This window comes from Nerophis ophidion, linkage group LG08 (assembly GCF_033978795.1).
Source record: "Nerophis ophidion isolate RoL-2023_Sa linkage group LG08, RoL_Noph_v1.0, whole genome shotgun sequence".
Classification (NCBI taxonomy): Eukaryota; Metazoa; Chordata; class Actinopteri; order Syngnathiformes; family Syngnathidae; genus Nerophis; species Nerophis ophidion.
In genome coordinates this window covers 66,680,079-66,706,559 of record NC_084618.1, presented here as the reverse complement: position 1 = coordinate 66,706,559, position 26,481 = coordinate 66,680,079, and the positions used below count along the sequence as shown (strand labels likewise).

The window sequence follows — 26,481 nt, the reverse complement described above, 5'->3', positions numbered from 1 at the left end:
TATAGTCTTTGGTATGACTCGGCCGGGGTTTGAACTCCTAAGGGTGATTGAGACACAACGAGCAGTTTCATTCAACTTAAATTATCTTTAAAGCCAAACAGGACATATAAGTCCATACGTTTTTGAAGGGCATAAACATTTGGCTCTTTTTTTTTTTTTTTTTGCTCAAATTTCAGTACTTAATAAAAATATACAGAATGTAGGACGTTTGGTTTACAGTTTTACTCTTGTAAAGGCCTTTTGATAAGATAATGTCACAGGTTTAGATCATAAAAATAAAATTCATGTTATTCAAATATATATGACATCATGACATTTGTTTGAAATGTTTTCAAAATATTTCACAAAACATTACGTGTTTAGTATGTTTGTTGAGGGCTGAAGTTTATTAAGTGTGCTAAAAAAAAGGTGGAAAAAAATGCCAAATATTTTATGGTCTTTGAAAAATGAACTATATTGTCAAAAGTATTTGGCCACATGCCTTGACTTACATATGAACTCGAAATGCCATCCCATTCCTAACCCATATGGGTCACAATGATGTCAGTCCATCTTTTGCAGCTTTTACAGCTTCAACTCTTCTTGGAATGCTGTCCGCAAGGTTGCGGAGTGTGTTTATAGGAATTTTCGACCATTCTTCCAAAAGCGCACTGGTGAGGTCACAAACTGATGTTGGCCTGGCTCTCTGTCTCTGTTCTAATTCATCCCAAAGGTATTCTATCTGGGTTCAGGTCAGGACTCTGTGCAGGCCAGTCAAGTTCATCCACACCAAACTCTGTCATCCATGTCTTTATGGGCCTTGCCTTATGCACTGGTGCACAGTCATGTTGGAAGAGGAAGGGGCCCGCTCCAAACTGTTCCCACAAGGTTGGGGGCATGGAATTGTCCAAGATTTTTTGGTATCCTGGAGCATTCAAAGTTCCTTTCACTGGAACAAAGGGGCCAAGCCTAATTCCTGAAAAACAACCACACACCATAATTCCTCCTCCACCAAATTTCACACTCATGTACCGTTCTCCTGGCAACCTCCAAACCCAAACTCGTCCATCAGATTGTCAGATGGAAAAGTTCGATTAATCACTACAGAGAATGTGTCTCCATTGCTCTAGAGTCCAGTGACGACTACCGCATCCGACTCTTTGCATGGGACTTGGTGATTTATGACTTAGATGCAGCTGCTCGTCCATGGAAACCCATTCCATGAAGCTGCCTGCGTACTGTAGGTGGGCTAATTGGAAGGTCACTTTAAGTTTGGAGCTATGTAGCAACTGACTGTGCAGAAAGTCGAGGACCTCTTTGCACTATGCGCTTCAGCTTCCGCTGACCCCTCTCAGTTTACGTTGCCTACCACTTTGGGGCTGAGTTGCTGTTGTTCCCAAACTTTCATTTTCTTATCATATAGCAGACATTTGACTTTGGAATATTTAGGAGCGAGGAAGTTTCACGACTGGATTTGTTGCACGGGTGGCATCCTATGACAGTGATGAGCTCCTGAGAGCGGCCCATTCTTTCACAAATGTTTGTAGAAACAGTCTCCATGCCTAAGTGCTTGATTTTATACACCTGTGCCAAGTGATTAGGACATCTGATTATGATCATTTGGATGGCCAAATACTTTTGGCAATATAGTGTATGTCCTGTTTGGCTTTGGAGCATTGTTGAATGACCGCCAGTGTTTTGTAACGGACATTTACATTTAAAAATGAAGACATGCACCTGGGGATAGGTTGATTGGCAACACTAAATTGGCCCTAGTGTGTGAATTTGAGTGTGAATGTTGTCTGTCTATCTGTGTTGGCCCTGCGATGAGGTGGCGACTTGTCCAGGGTGTACGCCGCCTTCCGCCCGTGTGCGGCTGGGATAGGCTCCGGCATGCCCAACGACCCAGAAAGGGACAAGCGGTAGAAAAATGGATGGAACATGATAAAACCCTCTTAGGAAACAGAATGTATAACAAGAAAAAAGATGTGCAAAATACAGCAAAAATTCATGAAAGTACAAACGTCAGTTTTTGTCACCTGAGGATTAAATTGTATAGGGTGAAAAAAATGTGGCACAATATTTGTCAGAATTATTTTCATGTAACCAAAGCCAATAAAAGTAGTTTTATTCATCAGATTTTGTAGTTTTAAAGTAGAAAGAACATTTTTTAATCAAATATTTAAAAAAAAAATTTAACTATATTTTTATGTAATATTTTTCACACATGCTAACATTAGACATGGGGAAAAAAACAGTAAATGGTCATTTGAAATTGAAACTTTTTTGGTTTTTTCATTTTGTCACTTTTTCACTCATGAATGATGCTGCCAGCCGCACCTTGTTAAACAGGTTTCGCACATCTATTTTTGCAATTTGATGCATTTGTCTCAATGTCCCTTATAACAGTGTTTTTCAACCTTTTTTGAGCAGAGGCACATTTTTTTAATTGAAAAAATCTGGAGGCACACCACCAGCAGAAAACATTAAGGAATGTAACTCCGCAGCAGATATTGAGAGTAAAAAGTTGTTGCCGCAATTGTCAGACATGACTTAAGCCTAGTGGTTAGAGTGTCCGCCCTGAGATCGGTAGGTTGTGAGTTCAAAACTCGGCTGAGTCATACCAAAGACTATAAAAAAAAATGTGACCCATTGCCTCCCTGCTTGGCACTCAGCATCAATGGTTTGAATTGGGGGTTAAATCACCATAAATGATTCCCGGGCGCGGAACCGCTGCTGCCCTCACTTCCCAGGGTGTGATCAAGGGGTTGGGTCAAATGCAGAAGAAAAATTTCACCACACCTAGTGTGTGTGTGTGACAATCAGTGGTACTTTAACTTTAACTTAACTTTAACGCATAACCAGCAATGCATTAATATAACTCTTATCTCAAGTAGGTGTACTGTCACCATCGGTCACATCACATCGTGACTTATTCTAAGTTTTTTGTCGTTTTCTTGTGTGTAGTGTTTCAGTTCTTGTCTTGCGCTCCTATTTTGGTGGCTTTTTCTGTTTTGTTGGTGATTTCCTGTAGCAGTTTCATGTCATCCTCAAACACTATTCCCCACATCTACTTTGTTTTAGCAATCAAAACTATTTAAGTTGTTGCTATCCTTCTCTGTGGGGACATTGTTGATTGTCATGTCATGTACGGGTGTACTTTGTGGACGCCGTCTTTGCTTCACAGTAAGTCTTTGCTGTCGTCCAGCATTCTGTTTTTGTTTATTGTGTAGCCGGTTAGGTTTTAGTTTTGTTCTGCATAGCCATCTCTAAGCTTCAATGCCTTCTTTTAGCGGCACTCGCCTTTTGTTTATTTTTTTGTTTAAGCATTAGACACCTTTTCACCTGCATGTTTCCTCCCGCTGTGGTCTGCATATTGTGATCATGACAAACCATGTTCCCAACATTTACAAAGCAATTAGCTACCTGCTGCCACTTGCTGATATGGAAGAGTATTACACGGTTACTCTGCTGAGCTCTAGACAGCACTGACTCTCAACAACCGCATATTATTTGCAAACTATAATTACTGGTTTGCAAAAAATATTTTTACCCCACCCATCCATTTTCTACTCCTTGTCCCTTTCGGGGTAACAGGGGGTGCTGCAACCTATCAGTACCCTAAACAGGTGAAATTAAATAATCTCCCACGGCACACCAGATTGTATATCATGGCACATTAGTGTGCCGCGGCACAGTGGTTGAAAAACACTGCCTCATACTACTGCATTCTTGGGTTACGAGGGGGATAATTTTTCAATCAATACAAAATATGGTAAAATAAAAGTAAAAAAGCAAGACAAAAAAAATAATTGGATGCAATGATATCAAAACTGGAGCCATATAATGAATACTGTACTATATCACAAAAGTAGCTTTTTTGTGGAAATATGTCAGTTTACACACATCCAAATGAAGACTTAAGAAGCAGAAAACTGACCTGTTTCAGCGTTTAATAAAAGGGACAAAAGACCTCACACATGGTCCATGGTCTATTTATGTAGACAAAACAGTACCTGAGATAGAAACCCCCCACCCCTCTCTTCTTCCATAGCATCCACAAATCATTGGAATGGAACATTTTACAAGGATTCTATATCTAAAAAAGGTCAGACTACTTTAATGTTCCAGCCGTGCAAAAACTACGCATGGAAGGAAGACTCGTATAAAAAACCCTTTCCTTGAAGTGCATACAAATCTACCTGATACAATATTTCATGTAACACCTGTTTTGATTATGTGAACTCCAAAACTACAACAGGGTTTTTTCTCTTTTTTTTTTTTAGCTTATTTTGCAGATTAATTGAAGATTCACACAACTACTACTTATGTAGAAGTACAAAAAGTGGGGGACAAAAATGAATCTATTTGTGCAAACGTGTCTACCAGAAATAAAAGAGGAGAACGTGACAATTCTACACTACAAAAACTGGCTTGTCAAGGGTGGCCAAACATTTACCGCCCATAGTTAATAAGCAAAGTGTTTGGGGGATATTTTTAACGTTTTAAATTTAGTTAACAGATAGGAACCCAACACAAGTAGCTAAAAAAAATAACAACAACCAGACGTGATAAAGCGTACTATTAGTAGCGTTAATAATATCACCAATTCAACTATTGCGCTCTTTTTTTCAGCATTTTTTGAGGCCAATAAAAAGAAAGTAGCCCCAGGGCTTCACTTTGGACGCTCTGAGATAGGCAGTCAACTTCCCAAAAAAATCAGACAAACTTGTTACTAAGTCCATCAACGTGTGCCCTTTTCCTTTTTATCTTCTAACAAACTGTTTATGGCAGGGAAGCTGTCATCTATGACGCTACGCAGTAAAACCCTTCAGTCGGACATCATTAAACAGCACATGAGTGATTTGTCGAGCTTCGTACACCGACGGTGCGAGGTGATACAAACATTTAAATAACCTAAAACTCCTCAATCTTATCCCTCACACTTGGTCTAAAGACAGTCTTTGGATCACACAAAATACAAAAAACCCTTTGGATTGATTGTTTTCATTATTAAGATTTTTTTTTTTTTTAATAAACATTTCCGATAGAAAAAGAAGGCTTTTCTAAATCAAAGCAACACTAGTAACACAACTCACAGAGAATGAAGTATTAGGAGTCGCCACGCACGAAACCCTCGCCAGAAACGGCAACAAAAGGGTCCACCTTGTTGCTGGCACGTGATCCACCCTGGCTGGAGACGGCCAGGCTACAGAACAGCAGGTCCATGGAGGGGAGTAAAGGGTTAAGGAGGCTGACGGGGCAGAAGGCGGAACCCCCATGGGGGGTAAAGTTGACCTTGTTGGGGTCTGGGCAGGAGGAGACCGCTACCACTGGCTTGGGCTGGTTGCAAGTGCTGAAAAAGAGCAAAAAAAACAACATTAACTTTATGTTATATAATGCCATGGGTAGAAATAAATGTCATGTAATTAGAACTAAGAACACTTTAGAATAGTGCTTTTTGGGCAACAAGCTAAATCTTTTTTTGCAAGAATTTAATTGTAAACTGTCAAATATGACATGTCATTTTTTGGAGTATCATGTTTTTCGGACCATGAGGCGCACTTAAAATATTTTTATTTAAGCCTTACATATGTACCGTATTTTCCGGACCATAGGATTATAAGGTGCACTGCCAATGAATAGCCTATTTTTGATCCTTTTTTCATATATAAGGCGCACCGGATTATAGGGCGCATTAAAAGATCATTTTTTTTCTAAATGTAAAACACTTCCTTGTGGTCTGCATAACATGTGATGGTGGTTCTTTGGTCAAAATGTTGCAAAGGTTATGTTTTACAAATGATCTTCAAGCCGCTTTCTCACAGTTGGTTCAGGATGCGCCATTTTGTGGGCGGTCTTATTTACGTGGCTCACTTTCGACAGCGTCTTACCCCCGTCATCTTTTTGTAGCCGTGTAGCGTGCAAGGACGGGAGTGGAAGAAGTGTCAAAAGATGGAGCTAACTGTTTTAATGACATTCAGACTTTACCTAAATCATTAACGGAGCAGCATTTCCTCATCCGGAAACAACACCGGAAATGTGTCCCATGAAAAACCGTCTGACCGGAACTCTCTAATAACTAGAGTTCCTTGGGTGATTAATGTAAACTCACAACACCGGTATGTTTTAGCGCTCTCACGGCGAGTTTACTGACAGATATAAGTAAGATTTTTACACTACTTTATATTAGAAATGGCAACAGCTGAGGATGAATGTCCCATAAGAAGAAGATAGAGAAAAAGAAGAAACTTATCAACTATGGTGTCGTCATGGACTACAAAGGCAGAGGTGCACAATTTTTCAGGATTTTTGCAGATCCCAAAAACATATCAGCAGGTAGCAGAATGTAGGAAAAGTTGCTTTTGCATAATATTTTGGAACAAAACACCAGATAATATGGCATACCTTATACACACACACACCATAATACTCGTATGTTGAAGCACATCAAAACGGTTCAGCCTACACTTATCTCTTATGTTTGACTGCCATCTATTGGTCACACTGATCATTACACCAAGTACCAAATTAAAATCGCTTCGAGGTGGGTAAGCTCAAGGAAACGTAATCCTTACATTAGGCCGGGGGTCGGCAACCCGCAGCTCTAGAGCCGCAGCTATAGCGCCGCCCTAGTGGCTCTCTGGAGCTTTAACAAAAATGTATGAAAAATGAAAAAAGATGAGGGGAAAAAATGTTTTTGTTTGCGTTAATTTGCGTTAATATGATTTCTGTAGGAGGAAAACGTGACACAAACCTCCCCCTAATTGTTATAAAGCACACAGTTTACATTAAACATGCATCACTGATTCTAGTGTTTGGAGAGCACCGTTTTGTCCTACTAATTTTGGCGGTTATTGAACTCACCGTGGTTTGTTTACATGTAAAACTTTCTCCGACTTTCTAAGATGTGTTATGCCACTTCTTTTTCTGTTTCATTTTGTCCACCAAACTTTTAACGTTGTGCGTGAATGCACAAAGGTGAGTTTTGTTGACGTTATTGACTGGCGTGGAGTGCTAATCAGACATATTTGGTCACTGCATGACTGCAAGGTAATCGATGCTGACATACTGTTTCAGCAAGCTGTATGTACATATTGCATCATTATGCCCCATTTGTAGCTATATTTGAGCTCATTTACTTTCCTTTAAGTCCTCTTAATTCAATTTATGTCTCATGACACACTATCTGTATATAATATGGCTTTTAATTTTTTGCGGCTGTAGACAGATTTGTTTTTGTATTTTTGGTCCAATATGGCTCTTTCGACATTTTGGGTTGCTGACCCCTGCATTAGGCGCACCAAATTCAATGTAGCGTTTTGAAGAAAAAAAAATATTTTAAGTGCACCTTATAGTCTGGAAAATATGGTATTCATTCTGGTTGTGGTACATGGTGTACTGTTAAGTGTGACCAGTAGATGGCAGTCGCCCATAAAAGGTCATGTGTACGTACTGTAGGTTGATGCCTGTTCAATAAAAATGACGCTAGCAAGTACAAGCAAAAAAGAAAGACCAAAACTTTGATGTTTCATTGAGAATGTAGAACATTATACACAATGCTAGAAAATACGTCAAAATATTTAGTATGACTTTGGGTAAGCTACAAAGCTGCACTGCTTAAGGGGTTGTCGGAGCATTACAGCCAGGGCTGCAACTAACGATTATTTTGATAGGCAATTAGTCAAAGATTATCTTAACGATTAGTCGACTTATACTGTTTAATAAAGTGTACACATATTTAATGGCCCGAGTTTTTCCATCGACTTCTAAATGCAGTTTGATATTTTAGGCATGTGCTTACCAACAACATAGATGACAATTCATTCATAATCATATTTACTCATACTGTGACTGTGCAGCTCATTCAGCTGTTTCAACAATTAAAATGATTATTAAAATGTTGTCCATTTAAAAGAAAGGAAAGGCAAAGTGCTAAAAAACAATTAACCTTGTTTATGTATTTAAAAAAAAACAAAAAACTGTTACATTCACTTTGAATGTTTTTAAAACACTGAACTAATTCTTAGTGTATTTGTTTTTAGTAAATATGCTATAAAACTGGCAGGTTAAAAACAATGTAAAAAAAATTGTGATATTAATGGAGATCGGATGATTTTTTTTCCCCCACATCGCCCAGTCCTATAAGGATGTAATAATTGGCTTGGAGTAATCACAAATAAGGAAGCAACACCACGCAAAGTTTGTAACAACAATATTTTCTCCGCAAAAGACTCTTTAAGTCCAGTGTTTAGCGATCCATTAATCCACAGGCCAGTAATAATCCATTCAAATAAGCGACACATTTTATATAACTCAATAATCCATTAAGTTGCTCAAAGGCTAGACAGCATCCGCTGTAAGTTCTCTAGTCGCTGTCGGACGTCACTCCATTGCGCCGTGTTTGCGTGGCATCAAAACACATCTTGCTTAACGGCACACTCACCTAATATGCTAATTGACCGTATTTATTTATTAGATAGATTTAATACAATATGAATTAGAATATGATGTACAGTATCCTGTAAAATATCCTTGCTCTCCCTACATAAATATTATTTCCATCTGAGTGTAATTGTCATGAATAGAAATACAGTGACGACTCGGTGTGGTCTTCACAAGATGTTGACATAACTATTATATTGCAAACACTGTTGACTTGTTGGTGGTGATAAAACACTTCTCTGCTGTGAGATGTTACATGATGTTAACCTCTTCTGCCAATGAAAATTGTAATAAAATTGCATTTTGAAAATCTTTATTTACACCAATTACATAAAGTACCGATAAGGAATATTGATAAGGGTATCATATGGATAAAATATTAACGCTATACATCCATATTTGTCAGTAATCTCGATATGTAAGCGTTAAAAATCGACAGGAAGAAGACGCAGTCGATGTGGAGGCGGGTGATTAAATTTTTATTAACACACATGTTAAAAATGTAATTTCAATATTGATGAAGTCCATTTATTACAAAAACGATTAAGGTTAAAGCAACAGAAAAAATTGTGTTATTTAAACTGCTTTCCCTAAAGTATGCATTGAGGGTATGAAGTGTGTTTTATCGGATTATTCGATTAATCGTCAAACTAATCAAAAGATTACTCAATTATGAAACTAATCGATACATGCCTAGAGCTGGGCGATACTGGCTTTTATTAATATTGCGATATTTTTATGCCATATTGCCATATATATACGATATATATATTACGATATTTTGCCTTGGCCTTGAATGAACACTTGATGCATTTAATCACAGCAGTATGATGATTCTATGTGTCTATATTAAAACATTCTTCTTCATACTGCATTAATATATGCTACTTTGAAACTTTCATGCAGAGAGGGAAATTACAACTAAGTCAACTGACCAAAACTGTATTTATTAAATACTCCTCATTCTCTCACGGGTGACTTTTTAAATGAAAGAACAAATTAATAGTGTTACTACCTTTTTGTAGTAACACTTCTGCTGCATACTTTGCATATTGCGGTTGTCTGCTGAATATCTTCCCACTTGAAGCCAAACCACCTTGCTCTTTATTTTGGGCATTTATTGTTCTTCCTCCATTTGTGATCAGTTTCGCACCTTCTCTCTCTTGTAATGTCACAAGCTCCGCACCGCTTATACGAACTCTCAGCTAACGTTAGCCATGCTGCTACCTCTCTGGTCGGCGAGAGCGTATGATGCTAGACGCGCGAGAGTATGTGACGTATGTAAGAAGGCGGGCTTGTTTTCCGTCTCTGTGAGTAGGAGAAACGAGGAGGAGTGAGACACGCCTGTATTTTAATGCCCTCTGCTAACGTTAGCCATGCTGCTACCTCTCTGGTCGGCGAGAGTGTATGACGCTACACGCGCGAGAGTATGTGACGTATCTAAGAAGGCGGGCTTGTTTTCAGTCTTTGTGAGAAGGAAACACGAGAAGGAGTGAAAAAAGCCTGTTGTGTAATGCCCGCAGCTAAAAGCAACTGCGTGAGGACATATAATCGAATATTACGATATAGTCATTTTCTATATCGCACAGAAACAAACCTGCGATGTATCATTTATATCGATATATCGCCCAGCCCTACATGCAGCCCTAATTACATTTAAGTGATGTGTGCATTTCGCATCCAAGCAAATAGGGGGGAATATTTTCAATCTTATTAGGTTATTTTGTAATGAAATAAATAGGTCTACACTTACTTTTCATCATACCTGTTCTCCTCCCAGACTCGGATCTTTTCGCAGCCCTCTGGGGGTTCTCTCTGGAAGCAGCAGCTCTTGTTGGGGCCCGGCGAGGAGGAGATGAGCAGAGGCAACGAGAGGTCGGCCTCACTCAGGGATGAAACCGGAGACAGGAGATCCAAGCCTAATGTTAAAAAATAAAATAAATTAAAAAAGACACAATGCCACAACGTAGTTTGAGTTCATCAAAAGATGGCAGTTAGTTTTGCTCCGTACCTTGATGCACGTTCACAGGGGCGTCCTCGGATGTGGAGCATGGGGAGGATGAGGCAGACGACGAAGGCGAGGGAGGCGACACGGAGGCCGGGTCGCTCTGTGATCCGCTGCTGCAGCTCTGAGGCGGCACAGGAGCACGGTGTCCATCTGGAACCTCCAAGAACTGTAAAGATTGATAGACAGTACTTTATTGATTCCTTCAGGGGAGTTCCCACAGGAAAATTTACATTTCATTAAAAAGACAGGAAGTCAGGGACTGGCGTGGCCTTCTGTATGCGGGTCGATGCACACGGCGTTACCTGGTGCTGCTGGTGCGACGGCTGGCAGATGAACATGCCCTCCAGCTCCTGGTTGAGGCCTTCCACGCTGCAGCGCAGGCGAGGGACCAGCGTAGACAAGGGAGCCAGCGGGATGGGAATGGGCTGAGTCTGGTGACACAAACATGTTTAGGATTAAAGAGAAATCTTCAAACGGGCGCCATTTTAAAAGGACCTCGAATGTGCGTTTATTGCATTGGGCGTGCTTCTGAAGCAAATTCCATGGCGTGACAGGGCAGGAATTTCATAGAGAGTGCTTCACAAAGTTTGTTCTATTGAAAACGAAACAAAATCATGCAACAGCTGTGCTGGAAAGCAGAAGCCGCATGATTGTTGTGTCCTTTCTGTTGCTTCAGCGTTTAAGCACTTTCGTTTCCTGTACTGGGCTGCACCATTTCATCGCTCCGATGGTGTAGAACCTGACCACACACTCCTTCACACACTCACCTCTTGAAAGAAGATTGTTTCTTCATATGCAACTTCCTGGTTATGACTTCGGTTTTACCATCAAAAGACAACTTTTAGCCTCAGTCTTATTCTGCAACAAAGTGGATACTATGGAGCATTCAGAGCTTTTGCTAGTAGTTTATTAAAAGACAAGTTCTATCCAAGTCGAGACTGAGGGGCAGCAAAAAAAATGTTCACCAATGATTATAATACTGCAGCCTCCATATATATGGACATTTTTTTTTTTTTACAATTTTCGAGCTAATTATTAGTAAGCAATTAGTTTGACTGGAGAATAAAACCCTAAATGCTTATTTGTCATTTCCAGCTCCTTATTAGGGGGTACATGTTTTCCAAAGGAGACTGAAGGCAGCCAGAAATCTGACTGTGAAATAAAATACTTCATTCAACATCAACAGATAAGACATAGGTTTGTGTTTATTTTTGTCATTTCTTACTGCTTATTAGATCAATTTTATCCAAATGGAGACAGAGGGCAGCAATAAGTTTGACTGAGGAATTAAACCCTCCCGCATCCACATATAAAACATAGCTACATGTTGTGTTTTTTTTGTCATTTCTAGCTGCTGATTAGGAGGCTAATTTTATCGGAAAGAAGATTGAGGGAAGCAAGACGTTTTTGACTGTGGAATTTAACACTTCAGCATCCACAAATAAGATGGAGCAACAGGTTTTTTATTTGTATTTTTTAGCTGCTTATTAATAGGCAAATTTCAAGACAGGGGGACAGAAGACAGAGGGCCCCAGCAGCAAATTGGAGACTGTGGAGTATAATACAGCAACATCCACAATTGCAGCAACTGGGAGCTAATATTAGCATGTTTTATTTTTTGTTATGAAAAGAGAAATTGTATCAAGGATCAAGGACAAGGATCACTGCAGCAAAGAAAAATGTAATCCAAAAGGACACTAAGGGCAGGAAAAGGTTTGACCATGGAGTTAAATCATGCAGCCTCTACAGATAAGACATGGCTACGGGTTTATTTTTCTAATTTTAAGCCACTTATTAAAATACCATTTCCATCAGAAGGAGACAGAAAGAAGCAAGAAGTTGGACCATGGAGCAAAATACTGCAGCATCTACAGATATGAGATAGTTAAAATACATGTTTATTTTCGTCATTTCTAGTCAGCGAGGGCCACAGCAGCAAAGTGAAGACAGTGGAGGATAATACTGCAGGATTCAGAGCGACAGGAACACTAAGCTAACGTTAGCATTAGGGGTGTGGGGAAAAAATGGATTCGAATTTGAATCGCGATTCTCACGTTGTGAGATTCAGAATCGATTCTCATTTTTTTAAAAATCTATATTTTAAAATTAATTAATTTATTATCAATCCAACAAAACAATACACAGCAATACCATAACAATGCAATCCAATTGCAAAACCAAACCTGACCCAGCAACACTCAGAACTGCAATAAACAGAGCAATTGAGGAGACGCAAACACGACACAGAACAAACCAAAAGTAGTGAAACAAAAATTAATATTATCAACAACAGTATCAATATTAATTATAATTTCAGCATAGCAATGATTAAAAATCCCTCATTGACATTATCATTAGACATTTATAAATATAAAAATAAAAGAACAATAGTGTCACAGTGGCTTACACTTGCATCGCATCTCATAAGCTTGACAACATACTGTGTCCAATGTTTTCACAAAGATAAAATAAGTCATATTTTTGGTTTGTTCAATAGTTAAAACATCCATCCATCTTCTTCCACTTATCTGAGGTCGGGTCGCAGGGGCAGCAGCCTAAGCAGGGAAGCCCAGACTTCCCTCTCCACAGCCACTTCGTCTAGCTCTTCCCGGGGGATCCCGAGGCGTTCCCAGGCCAGCCGGGAGACATAGTCTTCCCAACGTGTCCTGGGTCTTCCCCGTGGCCTCCTACCGGTTGGACGTGCCTTAAACACCTCTGTAGGGAGGCGTTCGGATGGCACCCTGACCAGATGCCCGAACCACCTCAACTGGCCCCTCTCGATGTAGAGGAGCAGCGGCTTTACTTTGAGTTCCTCCCGGATGGCAGAGCTTCTCACCCTATCTCTAAGGGAGAGCCCCGCCACTCGGCGGAGGAAACTCATTTTGGCCGCTTGTACCCGTGATCTTATCCTTTTGCTCATGACCCAAAGCTCATGACCGTAGATGAAGATGGGAACGTAGATCGACCAGTAAATTGAGAGTTTTGCCTTCCGGCTCAGCTCCTTCTTCACCACAACGGATCAGTACAACGTCTGCATTACTGAAGACGCCGCACCAATCCGCCTGTCGATCTCACGATCCACTCTTCCCTCACTCGTGAACAAGACTCCTAGGTACTTGGAGCAGGGTCTCCTCCCCAACCCAGAGATGGCACTCCACCCTTTTCCGGGTGTATGCTAATTTATATTATTGCAATCAGTTGATAAAACATTGTCCTTTACAATTATAAAAACGTTTTTAAAAAATCTACTACTCTGCTTGCATGTCAGCAGACTGGGGTAGATCCTGCTGAAATCCTATGTATTAAATGAAAAGAGAATCCTTTTAAATCTGGAAAAAATCATTTTTGAATCGAGAATCGTGTTGAATTGAAAAAAAAATTGATTGTGAATCCAATCGTGGGACACCCTAAGATTTGCAGCCCTAGTTAGCATGTTTTATTTTTGTCAGAGGATGAATTGATTCAAGGATAAAGGAAAAATATTGCTGCAGCAAAATGGGGACTGTGGAGCAGACTATTTCTTGCGATATATTAGATGATAAATTTTAGCCGAGAAAAGACAGGGAGAAGTTTGACTGTGGAATGAAACAGGACATAACTACGTGAAAAAATAATAATTACCTTATTTGGCGTTATACGATCAAAATGATCAGAGACTCTGGAATTTTTCCTTTTCCTCAGCTCCATTTAGATCGATGATGGAGACAAAACCGATGTCAAAGCACGGCACACTACTGCACTCGATTCTTTTAGTAGCAACTGTGACTTGCGCTTTCTAACAAACACAGTTTGGCGCTTCACAGTCAAATTACACAGCAATTGTATTAGTCACATGTTTTTTTTTTTACTTAAAGTGACAGACGCATCAAAGTATCAAGGACACAGTATCACTCTGTGTTTTATGCCTTAGTATCATTGGACACAACACTAACGGAGTATGCAGAGCAGTTTATTATCGAGGTCTTGTTGAATGTGCCTAAAAAGTAATTATACACACACTGAAATATTTTGACCAAATTATTATTATTTTTTTAAATAACTAAAGTAAATAGACACACTGTTACAAAAAACATCATATTGCATTTTTTGTGTTTATTATGCTTCACTGAGTAAACAAAATATATTGATATAGAGCTTTTTCATAAGTGTGTGAAAGACGCTTTACACTGAGAAACCCATCCATTGAAGCTTAGTAGGGGAAAGCTTCATTTATACCAGTACGAGTGGCACTGGGAGCAAAGTGTGTGAAGTGTCTTGCCCAAGGACACAATGGCCATGAATAGAAGGGCGGAAGGTGGAATTGAATCAGCAACCCTCAAGTTTCTGGACCACTTGCCCTTATGATAGTGTTTTAGTTTTAATGGCTAAGATTTTATTGTTTTAAATATTGGTTTGTACTGGAGTGCTCTAAGATGTATTTAAATGAAAAATGCTTAACAAATAAATGAATTAATATTTATTATTTCTGGCAGGCGATGCTGTGATGTTCTAATCTGTTCAGTGGTCCATGAACATACCGTAAAAACACCTCCGTCTGGTATTCCTCTGGTTATGGAACGATCACTCTGCTCTAGTAGAGCCTAGCTTCTAGGTCTAATGTGCACAATTATATAATGCAGTTACTCAGACAGCAATGTGTTTGTATATGTTTAGATTGGGGTATGTTGTTTCTTTAATGTGGAAATATGTTAGTGTCTTGTTTTCATTTTAGCATATAAGTAGGCCGCATAATTTTTTTTATTCAGGATTTGTTCTAAATTTCTTTCCCTACTTTTTTTTAAAAAGGAAACCAATACAAAAGACAGCTACATTTCAAAACTTTCATTAAAAAAATATTTATTTTATTTTATTTGTATAATAATGTTCTTTTTAGACCAGATATAAATTGTACTTTCAATGGAAGAAGTTTCAAATAATTAAATTGAAAGCTTCCACTGAGAGGCAATATTAGATTAGATGTACATTTACATTTATTGGTCCCCATGGGGAAATTAATTTTCACTGACCCTACATTTAGACAACATTACACATCAAGGACAAAAATAGCAAAAAGACAAAAATAGAATGCTTCAATAGTATACCTTTGTTGACAAAAATGTAGCGTTGCACATTGCATACAAATAATCTCAGACATTGAGATCAATACAGCGCAAACTTTGGTGTTGAAAAACATACTTTTTTAAATAAAAATTGTATCCAAATAAATATAGAAATAAAACATTGAGAGGACTATAGTTTGTGTCAGTAAGTGGATAAAGTAAACGCAGCCTTTTTTATTCACACATCTTGGCAGTGTGCAGAGCAACTGATTTAGTGATCGTTCTTTGCATTGTGCTTCTTTCTCATCATACACAGCATCATCATAGTAAGGTGTTTTTTAGCTCGTAATGTGTTTGTTGTTGCGTCTTGTTCACTTCGTAAAGAATTCCAGTACTCAAAAGGAGGCTTCGGTTTCAGATGCTGGAATACATTTGTTGTGCTGATGCCTTCTAAAAACAAACTTTGCATCGTGCGGTTATTTCTTCCACGCAAATTGCCGCAAAACCAAATTACTGACAACACTTTTCTTTTCTTGGACAAACGGCTCACTCTTGTTAGTGTTAGTATTAGCCATGTTTTGGACGAGGACGAGGCGCAAGGTACGGAAATTCCTGAAGGGCAAAATGTATGCCGAAGGAAGAGGAAAAATATACAAATATTTTATTTTATTAAATAGTCTGCAACAAAAGCCTTAAATTAGTGTTGTCCCGATAGCAATATTTTGGTACCGGTACCAAAATGTATTTTGATACCGGTACCAAAATGTATTTTGATACCGGTACCAAAATGTATTTTGATACTTTTCTGTACTTTGATATTTTTCTAAATAAAGGGGACCACAAAAAATTGCACTATTGGCTTTATTTGACCAAAAAATCTTACGGTACATTAAAAGTATGTTTCTTATTGCGATTTTGTCCTTAAATAAAATAGTAGACATACTACACAACTTGTCTTTTAGCAGTAAGTAAACAAAAAAAGGCTCCAAATTTAGTCTGCTGACATATGCAGTAACATATTGTGTCATTTTACATTGTATTTGGTCAAAATTATAAAAGACAAGTGGAAGAAAATTAATTATTAATCTACTTGTTCCATTTACTGTTAATATCTGCTAACTTTCTCTTAACGTGTTCTATCTACACTTCTGTTCAAATGTAGTAATCATCTTCTGTTTGGATACTTTACTTTAGTTTTGGATGATACCACAAATTTAGATATCAATCCGATACCAAGTCGTTACAGGATCATACATTGGTCATATTCAAAGTCCTCATATGTCAAGGGACATATTTCCTGAGTTTATAAACATAATGTGCATTTTTTTTAAATGAAAGAAGAGGTTGTGATGCCAAAAAATATCGACGTAATCATAGTAGTATCGAGTAGATACGCTCCTGTACTTGGTAAAATTACAGTGGATGTTAGGTGTAGATCCAACAATGGTGTTTGTTTACATTGTGACGCCGGTGAGCTACGGTGTGTAGTGAAGCATGTTTAGCTATTCCTTGTCCTGCAGGGATGATACTTGTAAGAAACTTACTTACATGCTCCTGTGCTTGTAAAACCAGCAATGACACGACGTGACGACGACGGAGGTGGTGGGGGAGGTGGTATAGTACCGAATATGATTCATTAGTATCGCGGCACGATACCAGTAACAGTATACCGTACAACCCTACCTTGAATATCTCAAATAAAATCGATGTATCGCCCAGGCCTACATTTAAGTCTGTGAGTTTATCAAAGTGTGGTTATAAATCAAGATTTTTCGATAATTAAAATTTAACATCATTACACCAACGTCTGGAGTTTTACCACGGTTATCATTAAAACCCCTAGTATGTCTGGAGAATTTTACCCATTTCAGGAGGAAACCCAAAAGATGATTGGGCTGTGGAGAATATACTAGAGCACGTATGATGTAGTGAAGCATGTCGTGAAGTGGCACCTGAGTGGTTCCTAGGCTACATGTCCCCAGGGTCGAGCCCCGCTGGCGGTCTTTGTCGTGTCCCCCCGAGACGGCAGGTTTGTAGCGCTGGTGCAGCTGTTGTTTTAGTTTGGCGATCTGCAACGGCGAAGCCAGAGGTTACCTTCAGTCAATCACCTTGTTGCGATTTCACACAGTAATCAGCGACGTCTTTGAAAAGTAGTTTATTGATGATGTGTTGAGCAACAAAAAAAAAAAAAAACTCACTTCCTGGAGATGCTCGACGCTGCCCCATGATGCCGAGCGCTTGTGGTTGGAGGCGATGCTGCTGCTCGCGATGATGTCATCGACGTCCCTCCTGCTGTGTGTTTTGTCTGACCAGGAGTGTGGCGTCTAGGGATTGACAACACTTCATTGGGTACACTTGCACTGCAAATTTAATGGAGGACAAAATGAGAAGCTAAAGGTGCAAGCTTGTAGGGTGGAACAAAAGCAATGCAGCAAAGCAAAAAGGAAGTTTGCGAGCAGGGAGGATGGGTGCAGCCGACTCTTCTCACTCATGCTCAAGGCTGCGGTTTGAAGGCCACAAAATATGCGAGCTTATCTTCAACCCAATCTTGCCCTCTGGACGCCACAACAGCAGCTTAGCTTGTAAAAAAAATTAAAAAAAAAAAACATTGATTGAAAGCACCGATTGGTCACCTGACCTGAGTGGATTTGTCCTTGCGACACAAGCCGCCTTCTGGTTCTTTAGGCCAGTGGCCGTGCAGATAGGGCCCGATGATGGCGTCCAGAGACATGGTCCTCCTCATGCCGGGGCTCGGCTGCTGCGGTTTGCCCTTTCCCGCGGTCACTGTGGTACAATAAATTTCATATTGACACCAACATTACATTGTTGGTTCTAGGTGATTGGAAAGCTAATGTGAGCATATTACACTCCAACACCTCCCCATAAATATCATTTTTTTCTGGTAAATATGATCACTGAAATGACCAGCTAATGGCAAAAGGTAATATGGGTGCTGGAAAATTTGTAATTTTTATAGAATCAGTTTTTTGGTCATGAAAAGGCAGTCAAAAAGAGCTGCTTAGAATCTGAATTGCTCAATTCAACCTACATTTTTCGAACGTGAAGTATGGCAGACCACACATCTCCCTTTAATATCATACTTCATATCATGTCAATGCAAGGCTCTGCCATAGCTTAACTTGTTCACTAAGGCTACTGTGTTACAGAAAGTCCAAGACCCTGAGGACAGCTTTGCTGTTTTTAAAAATGTAAAGGTCAAAGATCCTCTCTCTATATGACCGGACAAGGACCACTCTGCTGTATTTTAAAGACCTACTTTAAAGATGCAAGTCAAAGATCCTTTATATGACAGGACAAGGACCACTCTGCTGTTTTTAAAGACCGGCTTCACAAATGCAAGTCAAAGATGGTATATATGACAGGACAATTACCGCTCTGTTGTTTTTAAGGACAGACCTAAAAAATGCTAGACAAAGATCATTAATATGACGGGACAAGGACCGCACTGCTGTTTTTAAGAACCGATTTAAAAAATGCTAGTCAAAGATAATCTATAAGACAGAACAACGACCGCTAAGCTGTTTTTAAAGACAGGCTTCAAAAATGCAAGGCAAAGGACCAACTTCAAAAATACAAGTATAAGATTTATATGAAAGGACGAGGACCGCACTGCTGTTTTTAAGGACCGACTTCAAAAATGCTAGTCAAAGATCATTTATATGACAGGACTAAGACCGCTCTGCCGTTTTTAAAGACCGGCTTCAAAAATGCAAGTCAAAGATGGTTTATATTACAAGACAAGGACCGCTCTGCTGTTTTTAAGGACCGACTTCAAAAATGCTAGTCAAAGATCATTTATATGACAGGACAAAGACCGCTCTGCTGTTTTTAAAGACCGGCTTCAAAAATGCAAGTCAAAGATGGTTTATATTACAAGACAAGGACCGCTCGGCTGTTTTTAAGGACTGATATAAAAAAATGCTAGTCAAAGATCATCTATAAGACAGAACAAAGACCGCTATGCTGTTTTTGAAGACCAGCTTCAAAAATGCAAGTCAAAGATGGTCTTTATGACAGGACAAGGACCGCTCTGTTGTTTTTAAGGACCGACTTCAAAAATGCTAGTCAAAGATCATCTATATGACGGGACAAGGACCGCACTGCTGTTTTTAAGAACCGATTTAAAAAATGCTGGTCAAAGATAATCTATAAGACAGAACAAAGACCGCTATGCTGTTTTAAGACAGGCTTCAAAAATGCAAGTCAAAGATGGTCTATATAACAAGACACCACTCTGCTGTTTTTAAGGACCAACTTCAAAAATACAAGTCAAAGATTTATATGACAGGACAAGGACCGCACTGCTGTTTTTAAGGACCGACTTAAAAATGCTAGTCAAAGATCGTTTATATCAGTGGTCCCCAACCTTTTTGTATCCGCAGACCGGTCAACACTTAATAATTTGTCCCGCGGCCCGGGGGGGTGTCCTTTTTTTTTCTTTTTCTTTTTTCTTTTTTGTCATAAAAAGGGAGGTTTTTGTCATGAAAAAGGGAGGTTTTTGTGGTTTTTGCACGAATTTTAAGTGTATATTGTGTTTTTTATGTTGATTTAATAAAAAAAAAAACTTTTTTTTTTTTTTTTTTTTTTTAAATAAAAAATTCTTCTGCGGCCCGGTACCAATCGGGCCACGGCCCGGTACTGGGCCGCGGCCCGGTGGTTGGGGACCACTGATTTATGTGACAGGACAAAGACCGCTCTGCTGTTTTAAAGACCGGCTACAAAAATGCAAATCTAAGATGGTTTATATTACAAGACAAGGACCGATCGGCTGTTTTTAAGGACCGATTTAAAAAATGTTAGTCAAAGATCATCTATAACAGTGGTCTCCAACCACCGGGTCGCGGCCTGCTCAATTGGTCCCGGGCCGCAAAATATTTTTTTATTATTTTTTAATTTTTTTTTTCATTTTATTTATTTATTTTTATTAAATCAACATAAAAACATAACATACACTTACAATTAGTGCACCAACCCCAAAAAAAACTCTCTTTTCATGACAAAAACCTCCCTTTTTCATGACAAAAAAAAGAAGAAAAAAAAAAAAAGATCATGCTGTTTTTAAAGACAGGCTTCAAAAATCCAAGTCAAAGATGGTCTATATAACAGGACAAGGACCACTCTGCTGTTTTTAAAGACAGGCTTCAAAAATGCAAGTCAAAGATGGTCTATACAACAGGACAAGGACCACTCTGCTGTTTTTGAGGACCGACTTCAAAAATGCTATTCAAAGATCATTTATGTGACAGGACAAAGACCGCTCTGCTGTTTTAAAGACCAGCTTCAAAAATGCAAGTCAAAGATGGTTTATATTACTAGACAAGGACCGATTGGCTGTTTTTAAGGACTGATTTAAAAAATGCTAGTCAAAAATCATCTATAACAGTGGTCCCCAACCACCGGGCCGCGGCCCGCTCGATTGGTACCGGGCCGCAAAATATATATATATATATATATATATATATATATATATATACATATATATATATATATATACATATATATATATATATATATATATATATATATATATATATACATATATATATATATATATATATACATATATATATATATATATATATACATATATATATATATATTTTTTTTTTCATTTTATTTATTTTATTTTTTTAATTAAATCAACATAAAAAACATAAGATACACTTACAATTAGTGCACCAACCCAAAAAAAGTATTTTCATGACAAAAACCTCCCTTTTTCATGACAAAAAAAAAATAATAATAAAAAAAAAAGATCATGCGGTTTTTAAAGACAGGCTTCAAAAATCCAAGTCAAAGATGGTCTATATAACAGGACAAGGACCACTCTGCTGTTTTTAAGGACCGACTTAAAAAATGCTAGTCAAAGATCATTTATATGACGGGACAAAGACCGCTCTGCTGTTTTTAAAGACACGCTTCAAAAATGCAAGTCAATGATGGTTTATATTACAAGACAAGGACCGCTCTGCTGTTTTTAAGGATGGATTTAAAAAATTTTAGTCAAAGATTATTTATATTACAGGACAAGGACCGCTCTGCTGTTTTTAAAGACCGGCTTCAAAAATGCTAGTCAAAGATGGTTTGGTTTGTATTAGAAGACAAGGACCGCTCTGCTATTTTTAAGGATTCTCTATATGACACAACCGCATTGCTGTTTTTAAGGACTTACATGAAAAACTCAAGTCAAAGGACATCTATAGGACAGGACAAGGACCACTCTGCTACTTTAAAAGGCCAAACTGGGAAAAAGAAGAAACCAGGGGAAGCGACCACAGATGTGGGGGTCCCATGATGCCGAGTAGGTACTATTATTGAATTGTTACACAAATAAACAATGTGAGAATCCAGTCCATCGGGAAGCCAACAGATGGTTGGAGAAGGTCCTTCTTCCATATAGACAAGTTGGAAACCAAGAGACGTCACCAGTTGAGCACATTAGAGTGGTCCACCCCTTGTTATGACTTGGAACCGCTAGCGCGTCTTCCAGACTGATACCTAGCATACTAGTGTAGAAGGCCCAAGTATTCATTAAAAACAAGGCGGAGGTTTTATCTTAAAAGTATATTTAATATTTTGGCCAGTGTTTGAACAGTCACAATATGTTTAAATACAGTATTTTTTGTGGTGTAACACTAGACAGAGCCAGGTACCACAACAGAGTTGAAAAATTCCTCTTTTACATGATAGGACTACTCTTATTTTTAGGGACCTGCTTCAAAAAAACGCGAGTCAAAGATCCTAACTTTATTTGACAGGACTGCGCTGTTGTTTTTAAGACCTACATGTACTTCAAAGATACTAGTCAAAGATCCTATACAGTATATGACAGGACTACTCTTGTTTTTAAGGATCTGCTTCAAAAAATGCTTGTCAAAGATCCTAGCGCTACATGTCAGGACTGTGCTTTTGTTTTTTGGAACCTACTTCCAATACACTAGTCCAAAATCCTCTATATGACAGGCCTACCCTACTGTTTTTAAGGGCCTACTTCAAAAAGCACTTGTAAAAGATCCTTTAAATGACAGGACTACTTTAAGGTCATGCTTTAAAAAGTGCCAGTCAAAGATCCTAACTCTTTTTAACAGGACTGCTCTGTTGTTTTTCAAGACCTAAAAGTACTTCAAAGATACTAGTCAAAAAACCTCTATAAGACAGGACTACGCTTCTGTTTTTAAGGCCCTGCTTCAAATACACCTGTCAAAGAGCCTAGCCCTACATGACAGGACTGTTCTGTTCTTTTTAAAAAGGACCTACTTCAGAGATGCTAGTCCAAAATCCTCAAATGACAGGACTACTCTGCTGGTTTTAAGGGCGTACTTCAATAAACGCTAGTCAAAGATCCTTTATATATCAGGACTACCTTAAAGACCTACTTAAAACAATTGTTAAATACTCTTCTACATGAGATGCTAATCCAAGACCCTAAAATTACAGGACTACTTCAATCAATGCTAGTAAAAGGTCCTTTATGTCAGGACTACTTTAAGAACCTGCTTAAAAACACTAGTCAAATACTGTATAGTATACACTTATTTTACAGTAGGGAAATTGTAAGTCAAAGATCCTTTGTATGAAAAGGACTGATAGCCTGTTTAAGGACCTACTTCATGGATGCTAGTCTAAGATCCTAAAATGACAAAACAATGCTTGTCAAAGATCCTTTATATGTCAGGTATACTTTAAGGACCTACTTCAGAGATGCTAATCCAAGATCATAAAATGAAAGGACTACTTCAATCAATGCTAGTAAAAGATCCTTTATGTCAGGACTACTTTAAGAACCTACTTAAAAACACTAGTCAAATACTGTATAGTATACACTTATTTTACAGTAGGGAAATTGTAAGTCAAAGATCCTTTACATGAAAAGGACTGATAGCCTGTTTTAAGGACCTACTTCAGAGATGCTAGTCCAAGATCCTAAAATGACATGACTACTTCAATCAATGCTAGTAAAATATCCTTTATGTCAGGACTACTTTAAGAACCTACTTAAAAACACTAGTCAAATACTGTATGGTATACACTTATTTTACAGTAGGGAAATTGTAAGTCAAAGATCCTTTACATGAAAATGACCGATAGCCTGTTTTAAGGACCTACTTCAGAAATGCTAGTCCAAGATCCTAAAATGACATGACTACTTCAATCAATGCTAGTAAAATATCCTTTATGTCAGGACTACTTTAATAACCTACTTAAAAACACTAGTCAAATACTGTATAGTACACACTTATTTTACAGTAGGGAAATTGTACGTCAAAGATCCTTCATATGAAAAGGACTGATAGCCTGTTTTAAGGACCTACTTCAGAAATGCTAGTCCAAGATCCTAAAATGACAGGACTACTTCAAACAATGCTAGTAAAATATCCTTTTTGTGTATACATTTATTTTACAGTGGGGACATTGTAAGTCAAAGATCCTTACATGAAAAGGACTGATAGCCTGTTTTAAAAAGGACCTACTTTAGAGATGCTAGTCCAAGATTTTAAATGACAGGACTACTTCAAACAATGCTAGTAAAATATCCTTTATGTCAGGACTACTTTAAACACTAGTCAGATACTCTATAGTATACACTTCTTTTTACTGTAGGAAAATTGTAAGTCAAAGATCCTTGATATGAAAAAGGACTAATTGTCTGTTTTTGAGGACCTACTTAAAAAAACACTTATCAAAGAGTTGTGCATTTTATGTACAAATGAGTATTAATGTTGCACTTGTACACACACATATAGTACCTGACTTCCCATCCCTGCCTTTGACTCGATGCTTGCTGGCCAGCTGATAGGGGACAGTCGCCTTGAGGGGCTGCGGGCCCACAGCAGCTCCACTCCGGCCTGACATGGCTGAAGGGTCGGTGTTGGACCAGCTATGGATGATGATGGTGGTGATGGAGAGAGAGGAGGGGGGTGCTCAGCAATGAAATACAAGTCTTCCCCCAAGCTTAAAAAAACTCGACACAAATTTCAACCCCGAATCAGCAGGCAGACATTTTCCACGCGCGTGTAAAAGTCGTCGTGGATGGTGAGATGTTATTTTTGTCTCGGCATGGAGGTTTTTGTCCACTTTCCTTGTCGTCTTCAGTGGCGAAGTTAGCAGCCTAGCCAGCCAAGTTTCTTTGTGAGGTGAGGAGATGTTTCTAGCCTGCTGCTGCTGCCACCGGACAAACGAGGAAGCAGCTCAAGCCTTTCCACGAAAAAGCAGCGTCTACTGCAGCGAGTCCATATTGGAAGGTGGAATAAGTTATTTTGTTCAAGTTGTGGTGGGCTAAAAAATAAATAAAAAAAAGTTGCTATGTGTTTTTTTTTTTCTTTCTCACTCCAAACACCACCGCCACGCTGGTGTTGGTTTAATTATGTCGGGGGGCGGGACTTAGTGGGCAATGTTACTTCCAATTGGTTGGGGTTTTTCAAAGCGACCTTGCTATTGGCTCATTTATCACAAATCAATCAAACGACACGCGATGAGGTTTGTTTTCCACGCCCACTTTTTTTTTAACTCTTGTTTATACTTTCTCACAACACAGAAAGTTAGAGCAATAATTGATGGAAAAAAAACAACTTGCGATTACAATGTTTTAACCGTTAAAAGGTGAGCGCTGATTCCTTTAAAAGGTTGCATGTGTGGGCAGAAGAGCATCTGGGTGGACTGGTTTGGGGTGGTGTGCATTGTGGGAGATAAATGACCTGACTCTGTGCAGAAAGGGAGTGCCAATGGTGGGGACTGTGAAAGGAGGCAAAGATAACATGACCTGCCCTTTTATTAAGCACATCCCTGAACTTAAAGCAACCCAGTCACCTCAAAAGTGTCTGTAAATGTGCACATATGCAAGATAACACCATGGTCTGCAGAACCCAATCACCATTGTGGGTGTACTTTAATGCTCATGCATGAGTTCTTTTTTTCTCTGCAGCCTACTGTGATGGGTTTATAGAAGGGAACTAATGAAACTATCTGTAAAGTCAGAAATGAATGCAATATACACTGCAGAAACAGTACATCCCTGAACTTAAAGCAACCCAGTCACCTCAAAAGTGTCTGTAAATGTGCACATATGCAAAATAAAACCATGGTCGGCAGAACCCAAGCACCATTGTGGGTGCACTTTAATGCTCATGAGTTCATATTATTTTCTCTGCAGCCTACTGTGATGGGTCTATAGAAGGAAAATAATAAAACTATCTGTAAAGTCAAAAATGCATGCAATACACCAGGGGTCACCAACGTGGTGCCCGCGGGCACCAGGTAGCCCGTAAGGAGCAGATGAGTAGCCCGTATATGCTAGTAAATAAATTGTATTTATTTACTAGCAAGCTGGTCTCGCTTTGCTTGACGTTTTTAATTCTAAGAGAGAGAAAACTCAAATTGAATTAGAAAATCCAAGAAAATATTTTAAAGACTTGGTCTTCACTTGTTTGAATACATTCATTTATTTTTTTTCTTTGCTTCTTATAACTTTCAGAAAGACACTTTTAGAGAAAAAATACAACCTTAAAAATGATTCTAGAATTTTTAAAGACATATACCTTTTTACCTTTTAAATTCCTTCCTCTTCTTTCCTGAAAATTTAAATCAATGTTTAAATAATTTATTTTAAAAATAATAAATACATTTTAATTTATTTCTTCATTTTAGCTTCTGTTTTTTCGACAAAGAATATTTGTGAAATATTTCTTCAAACTTATTATGATTAAAATTCAAAAACATTATTCTGGCAAATCTACAAAATCTGTAGAATCAAATTTAAATCTTATTTCAAAGTCTTTTGAATTTCTTTTTCAAAAAAAATTCTGGAAAATCTAGAAGAAATAATGATTAGTCTTTGTTAGAAATATAGCTTGGTCCAATTTGTTATATATTCTAACAAAGTGAAGATTGGATTTTAACCTATTTAAAACATGTCATCAAAAATATATATTTATTGTGAGAAATTATTAAGATGATCAGTGTTTCCAAAAAGATAAATATCATTAATTATTA

The 26,481-nt window shown here is 38.4% G+C and overlaps 1 protein-coding gene across 3 annotated transcripts; it reads right to left on the bottom strand.

Annotated features, from left to right (window-relative positions):
- Nucleotides 1–367: 367 nt before the first annotated feature.
- LOC133558261 (protein FAM117A-like) lies at nucleotides 368–24,886 on the bottom strand. Of its 3 annotated transcripts, XM_061909499.1 has the most exons (9): nucleotides 24,240–24,886; nucleotides 18,110–18,255; nucleotides 17,670–17,795; nucleotides 17,424–17,540; nucleotides 10,735–10,863; nucleotides 10,436–10,598; nucleotides 10,178–10,343; nucleotides 5,079–5,335; nucleotides 368–955 (listed from the first exon to the last, which is right to left on the bottom strand). In XM_061909499.1, the coding sequence occupies exons 1-8, from the start codon at nucleotides 24,343–24,345 to the stop codon at nucleotides 5,092–5,094; spliced, it is 1,197 nt and encodes a 398-aa protein (XP_061765483.1). In that variant the 5' UTR covers nucleotides 24,346–24,886; the 3' UTR covers nucleotides 368–955; nucleotides 5,079–5,091. The 3 variants fall into 3 exon arrangements, with proteins under 3 accessions (XP_061765483.1, XP_061765484.1, XP_061765482.1); XM_061909500.1 differs by lacking the exon at nucleotides 368–955 and having other exon boundaries at nucleotides 3,916–5,335; nucleotides 10,190–10,343; XM_061909498.1 differs by lacking the exon at nucleotides 368–955 and having other exon boundaries at nucleotides 3,916–5,335; nucleotides 24,240–24,885.
- Nucleotides 24,887–26,481: the final 1,595 nt, after the last annotated feature.